The sequence below is a fragment of the Limulus polyphemus genome, unplaced genomic scaffold (genome assembly GCF_000517525.1).
Source record: "Limulus polyphemus unplaced genomic scaffold, Limulus_polyphemus-2.1.2 Scaffold5432, whole genome shotgun sequence".
NCBI classification, from domain to species: Eukaryota; Metazoa; Arthropoda; class Merostomata; order Xiphosura; family Limulidae; genus Limulus; species Limulus polyphemus.
Window position 1 is genome coordinate 9931 of NW_013671042.1, and position 7359 is coordinate 17289.

At 33.0% G+C, this 7359-nt stretch overlaps 1 protein-coding gene across 1 annotated transcript in view; it reads right to left on the reverse strand.

Moving 5' to 3' along the window:
- Positions 1-7359, reverse strand: part of LOC106472574 (uncharacterized protein KIAA1109-like) — a 58296-nt gene that overhangs the window by 5687 nt on the left and 45250 nt on the right. Inside the window, exons 13-14 of the mRNA XM_013933227.2 lie at positions 5925-6847; positions 2565-2745 (exon numbers count right to left, since the gene is read on the reverse strand). Of these exons, the coding sequence (XP_013788681.2) occupies positions 2565-2745; positions 5925-6847 (1104 nt within the window). The remainder of the gene's footprint in view (positions 1-2564; positions 2746-5924; positions 6848-7359) is intronic.

The following is a 7359-nucleotide window of genomic DNA, read 5'->3' on the forward strand; positions in this document are numbered from 1 at the left end:
AACTCTGTTTCATGTTATATCAACACCCACAGAAGAATTGTGACTCAGTGTCATGTTACATCAAAACTGACAAAAGCATTATAATTTATTGTAATTTCACATCAAAATTAACAGAAGAACTAATAATGGTTGGAGATGGCTTGAATGGGTAATGAAGAAAAACTTTAATATAAGTTTAAGTTAACAGCAAATGTACAACGTTTTGACAAAGTTTTACTGTTATGTTAACTTATATAAGTTTTTCTTCATTACCCATTCAAGCCATTTACAACCATCATTAGTCTCAAAGTGGGTTCCTTGTCATCGAATTTGAATAACAGAATAACTGTAGCTCAGTGTCACGTCACACCACAATCAATAGAGGAATTATAGCTCAGTGTCATGTCAACCCCAACAGATGGGAAATACTGTATTTTCTGGTATATAAGACAATACTTTTTACTCTTAAAACAATGTCTAATTTCATCCCTCGTTTTGTACACAGGTTCAAAGATAGAGTGCCAGTAAGAACTCTCAAGTTAATAGCATATTTAACCAAAACTATGTTGTTTCTTTGACTTTTGTTTCCTTTTTTTTGAGTGAGTGCATTGACATCGTGCCACCGACTGCATTACAATAACATATTTGTAACTGTATCATTTGTCTTGATTCTTCATAACTAGAAGTTATTTATCTCACATGCTAGTTATAATTAATTAAGACATTTTTGATTTGAAATGTATTGATCTCATCTGTTGTACTAAAATATTGCTAATATTCTATCAAAAAAGTTAGTTTCTGTAACATACACTAATTTTGTAAATATGTTTTCATAGTAAATCACTATATCTTAAGGTTTAGTATTTTTTTTGTAATAGAAAAGGAGTTCAACTTTGATGAAAACTTTAAAGTTGTTTATTACATATTTGTGACTCAAGCCATGCTGCACTGAGCTGTCTGTAGCACTTGTGGTTGTATTGATTACCTCAGAGTGCAAGTTAGTACAGTTTAAAAATAACATATAAAATTTGCTTGTCAATAGACTTCATCCTATACTCCGGCAAATACAGTATAACTCAGAGTAACATCACAATTGACAGGGGAGTTGTCAGAGTTTTATGTACATGTGTGGACTGAGGATTCTTCTACAGTAGGTGTCTGTGACTTGTTGGCGATAAATGTCAACAATAAATGGAAGCACAAAATCCACTTGTTATAAAATAATATATTTAAAACAGGTCAAATGTATGAACAAAATTCTTTACACTATAGGATATCAAAGTTTTATCTAAAACTAAATAATTCTCTCTTAGGCTGATTCAATTACTTTAGAATCCAACTGACAAGACAAACTATTTTTCTTTGCTCTTATCACAACAGTATGAGTGAATAATTCACTTATGCTACCTGATGGGTTACCATAGTTGTATCTTGAACCTTAATTAATTGTCTCCTTTCATTAAAGTCCACACAGACATGTTCAATTACTTTAGAACACCCTCTGACAAGACCAATTATTCTCTTTATCTCTGTTAAAGTGTGAAACTCACTTTAAAATATCAACTGTTAAGGCTAGTCACTCACACGCCGGCTAACTCCACATTTTCTTTCGCTAACTAATTTATTGACTGAACTGCACTTTAATTCACTTGAATTGCACTTACTTAGTTGCCTATATTTATATCTTGTTCCCTGAGGCTTCAAAATTCCTCTAAACTACATGAGCGGTGCTGTAAGTTAACAACACTCACTTAAGGTAATGAGAAAAATACCAAAGATTTGAGTAACATGACATCAACAATATTAGTAAAACCTAGACAATAATGTAATAGCAAACACAACATATGACTCATACATAGTTACGTGATGAAATTTGTTACAACTAACACTTTTAAAACAATCCATTTTCAACACTCCTGTCTTCATTAAATATCATTAAATATTAAGTCACAAAATACTACATAATACCATTTACACTAAACAGTCTTGTATATCCAACAGGAATTATAACTCAGTGTCACATCATATCAAGATCTGTTACTCAGTATCACATCCCAACAAAATAGTATCTTCCTCAATTGGCATGCTTTAATGGAACCTTAAAGATTCCAGAAACATGTACATTCTGTGTTACTTATTTCTGTTCAACCCAGCACTACACATAATGTCTACTAAGGAAACTTTCATGTGGGCAGAATAGGATGCCATACACAATGCTTATACTACATAACAGAGGTAGCTCCTTCTCACAGTATCTGAATGAATATTGTCATGATTGTTTGGATTAATTACTACACACAATGAATGTTCCAAATGCTGTAAAAATATTTTTCTCATTCTTTCATGGCTTCTCACTGACCAGCTAAAATTCACCAACAACTGTGATTTGTGACAAATTTTGTGATTATGTATTTCTGCCCATACAATTGTTGAAAAATAAAAGTATTTACTTTAAATAGAGAACCAAATACACGAGTTAAAATCAGTTGCTCCTCCAAAAACAAAATATATACTAGTTCAGCAAAGTCACAATTATAATGTATTTTACAAAACCATTTACCTTATGATTCAAACAGCCTACTTACCTTTACAGGCATGTGTATGCTCTGCATTTCTAAAGCTTCAGCCATCAAGCAGCCCATTATAGCACATGCCCTCTGTTTTCTTTGTCTGTCCAGTTTTCGAAGAGAAATCAACAGACGATCACATGGTTTTAGCCACGAGTTGATGGAAGGTGTGGCAGTACTCAACAAGTGCCAATCAAGTCTTAAGAGATAAATAAAACACATTAAAGTTCATACAGTCAAATACTTTTAAACTGTACGTATATAGCACCACAGTAAACTAAGGTCTAGTGACTTTCTGAAATTTGTTCATGAAGAGGCTGAAGCTAACAACCAAAGAGTCCAGTGGTCAACCAGGAATCTACATCTAAACAGTAAATATAACGCCGCAGTAAACTAAGGTCTAATGACTTTCTGAAATTTGTTCATGAAGAGGCTGAAGCTAACAACCAAAGAATCCAGTGGTCAACCAGGAATCTACATCTAAACAGTAAATATAACACCACAGTAAACTAAGGTCTAGTGACTTTCTGACATTTATCCATGAAGAGGCTGAAACTAAAATAAATCCCAAACTCCCACTGTAGTAACAAGCATCATGTTTTTAGTAAGAAACAAAAAATGTAATCATAAACTAAAAAGAACAAATGATAATCATAATAGCTATGATGTGGGGAACTACTGCTGGGAAATAGTCAATCACTCTATTAATTTACAGGATGTGGGGAAACTACTACTGTGAAATAGTCAATCACTATTAATTTACAGGATGTGGAGAAATTACTGCTGTGAAATAAAGTCAATCACTATTGGTTTACAGGATGAGAGGAAATTACTGCTGTATTCCTACATCCTGTGAATTGATAGTGAGAATTAGTTCCCAGTTATGCAAATCAAGCATTTGATAATTGGTCATGCAAAATTAATGTTCATTAAGTCTATGCTTTAAACATTGTCTCACAAAATCTTGTTTCAGATGTTACTATAAAGTAAATCCCAGAGTTCTTATTCTAGAGTTCCAAATTGTTAATGAGCTAAGATTAAACCTGAAGAAATGTATTTAGATGTTTCAAGTGAAGTGTACAGTTACTAGAAGTCTCTCAAGATGTTGTTAACAAAATGTGTATCTGCTTCTAAACCAAGGATATAATTACTTTGACATCTGGATAAGGCAGGTCATAATCACAACATCGGCAGATGACTAAAGTTCTGTCAAATCAATTGGATCTCGTGGCAACATGCAGAAATCTAAGATTTACACATCTGGCCTACATGCCAAATGTCCAGTGAGGTGCATTTGTGATATTCTCAAGATCATTGATTTCCCTTTGAGTAATGGTGCAGGATCCATAAGATAACAGGAGGTTTGACAGAAAAGTTATTGTGGGAACAACCTAGGTTTCTTGACTTTGACTAAGTTGAGAGTGAAGGAGGACATAAAGTAAAGCAAAAGGAAATAATCTATATTCAATATAAAACACAATCAAAAACAGTGTATTGATGATGGATAGCGCCTTTACTGAAACTTTTAGAAATCTGTAGATCTTTGTGAGAATTTAAATTTGTATCACACTAAGAAAACATGACATTATATACATAGTTCTACAATGTTAATTTTTTTCTCAGGTTATATGTGTTACCCACATCATTGTGGGTCATATCATTCCAATCAAAAAATAAAGGATGATGTATTCCTCAAACTATCACATGATCTGCTAATGGAAAAGATCACTGTCTATCCTCACATAGTATGTTCTACTTTCAACATCTTTCCCCTGAGATAAGTAGTGCTACAGGGGAACGTCACACAATAATAGGTAACTAGGTTTAAAGGAAGTTAGTGACTTCCTTAACCTAGGTTGTACTTTAAACCTACCTACATGCATATGCATGAAAAAGTTAGGTGAGCTTTAAGTGTTCAATTGGTGAAATAAAGAAGACAGTAAACCCCTATTATGATTATATGTTACTTTATTCTGGCACAAAATAGATCAACAGTGTATTAAAGAACATGTGGGGCAACAGCCAACATTCATATAACATGGAACCCTATTTTCAGAGAGAAACATGATGGTGAAAGTATGGTGTGGGCTGGAATAAGCAGCGGTAGATGTCTTTACACCCTACAAAGTAGTACCATTAACACCAAACATTATAGCAACCATATCCAATGACCCATGTGTTTTTCCACATGTGAGTGCAACTGGTTCCAGTGTAATGGATTATAACACTCACTATATCAAACTGGTTTATACATTCTTGGAGAAGAACGGACTGGTTGAATGGAGTGGCCTCATGTTTCTGGACTCCAATTCAATCAAACATATATGGGATGCTCTTAAGACACACGTCATGTTCTGTCAAGCGACCCTAAAGATGTCTTGGATCAGCTCTTGCAGAGCAGCAGCTGAGGAAAACCTTATCAACACTGATGTAAAGCATACTGTTTATGATGACCATATAACATCATGAACTGTAAAGAAATAAATAACTCTACCAAATGCTTTTTTAATGAGTATAAACTCTGAACGAGCAAAATTTACTTGCATTTCATACCACAGAACAAATCCTCCAATGTACTTTTTGCAAAAAAAATGAAATAAGGAGTTGATTGACATTATCAAATAAAACTGGTTTTGCTTTGTTGTAGTTAAAATTTTATATAAATTCCAATTAAACTAACATTTTCTGAGGAGTACCATGGATATTTCCTGATATTTTTCTTCTCTCGGTGGAAATACTTAATCAAACTACATGAAACTTATTAAAAACATTCTAAACATTATCTAGTTTTAGCTTAAAAAAAATCCATATAACTTCATTTTCTATTTACAATTTTTTTTTAGCTTGTGACATTTCTAAAACTGTGTTGAGAAACACTATTATGAAAAACACCTCTTTTGTCTTAAAATTTCATTTTGTTTTTATTGTTGATCAGAAACTTCCATTTTTACATATTCAGTAAGTTTCAACTCGGTTGATATTTTTTTAACATATCTCTTTTGATACTTTATTTTCCTTACAAATAGTCATGACTTCTAGCTATTCATCATAAAAAAACATGTCAAAACTTGTTTCCACAAATAATAAAGTAACCAGAAAAATATTCAAACAGAATCGTAATCTACATGATATTCTCACATACTAAAATGATTTATTTATTTTCCTCCTACTTGCATACACACAGACTTTGTTTGTACACAATAGTGCCCTCTCAGACAAAATGTAAAATAAGATCCACAAGCTTTTAAGTCGATATTTAAAAGACTTAGTCTTATTTGATAGTCTTACAAGCTTTTTCCATATGAGGTAGCTTGTAAATTATGTTTCAAACTGCCAGCAGAGATACAAAATAAAACAAATATATTCTAGTTTACTTACCTAGTAAAGTCTATTTTCCGTGTATTGGGCATACGAGGAGGGGCAGCAAAGTTGAATAAAACTGATTTCAGTTCCACAATGAAAGAAGATGCATCACCTATCAATTCAGGAAGATTCAGCTCCTTCCTGCTGTCACTGCTGCTTGAAGAGCTGCCACACTCTGAAACACATGATGGAAAGCTGAATCGGGTATCACATGAGCCACTAGAGGGGTTTGACTTGCTAGTGTCTTTAGATGGTGAAGTTTCCCCTGCTTTCATTGACTTCCCTGGTTCATCATTCATTTTGTCATTTGGCTGATGATTTTCGTACTTCTTTTCAATTGCTTGTGGTTCAAAACCAACTCGTTTAACACATTTCACATTTATATCCTCTAATCTGCACTCAAACATTATAAATCCCATCCATTCCTCTTCACCACTTTGACCTCTGTCAGAGTCAAATGAATCTTCATCCTTGTCCTCATCATTTTCCACTTCATTAGTTGGAGTCATTCTCTCAAAAGTGAAACTTACTTTACTCATGTAAGAAGGTATCACTGTCAACACAGCATCTTTCAAGATGGTACTATTATTCTTCAGACGGCGTAGCTGCATGTGGATGGAGTCAATGGATGCGAGAACAATATTTTCTACTTCTTGGGTTTCACTGGTTTCTAAGGTTAGTGATTCCACAGGTAAAGTGACACTCCTTGCTTTCTTAAGAGAGCGATCTATAGGTTTTGGAAGAAGCACCGATTCCAAAGTGTGGTCTGAAAATGTCTGTATTTTCCTCTGAGCTGTACGACTGTTATACAACTGTAGAAAAAGATTATTGATACGAACTGCTAGCAGTGACACACATGTTAAATCCTTCAGGTTGTCCAAAGCTGAGAATGATATTATTTCTTCCACAATAGAAGCCTGCATTATACTCATGTTTACCTGTATAGAAAAAACAAATAATACACCTATTTCCTCAATAATTGCTTTAGTATGCGACACAAGACAAAGAAAGATTATAATATATCACCAGTCTATTACATCAATAACTGCTTGAATGTAAGACATTAAACAGGAAACAATATAGTTCAATTAGTCAATTTGATCAACAACTACTTTAATGTAAGACATTAGACAAGAAACATAACTCTATCATAGCCTAGTTGATCAATAACAGCTTTAATATAAGACATTAGACAGGAAACATTATAGTTCTATTACTCTATTTCATGAATAACACAGGCCTGTGAATTTAAACTTCATAGAAGTGATTTTGGTTGTAATAATGAATTTTCCATAATTCAGCTATGCAGATTTTGAAAATAATATTCATTTTTTTCTATCATGTAAGGAATTTTTACAAATTGGGAATAACAAAATATTCTTAATTAGATCAAATTATTTCATTTACCACAATGAACATTTTTTATTATTATGTTTGTTAACAAAAATAC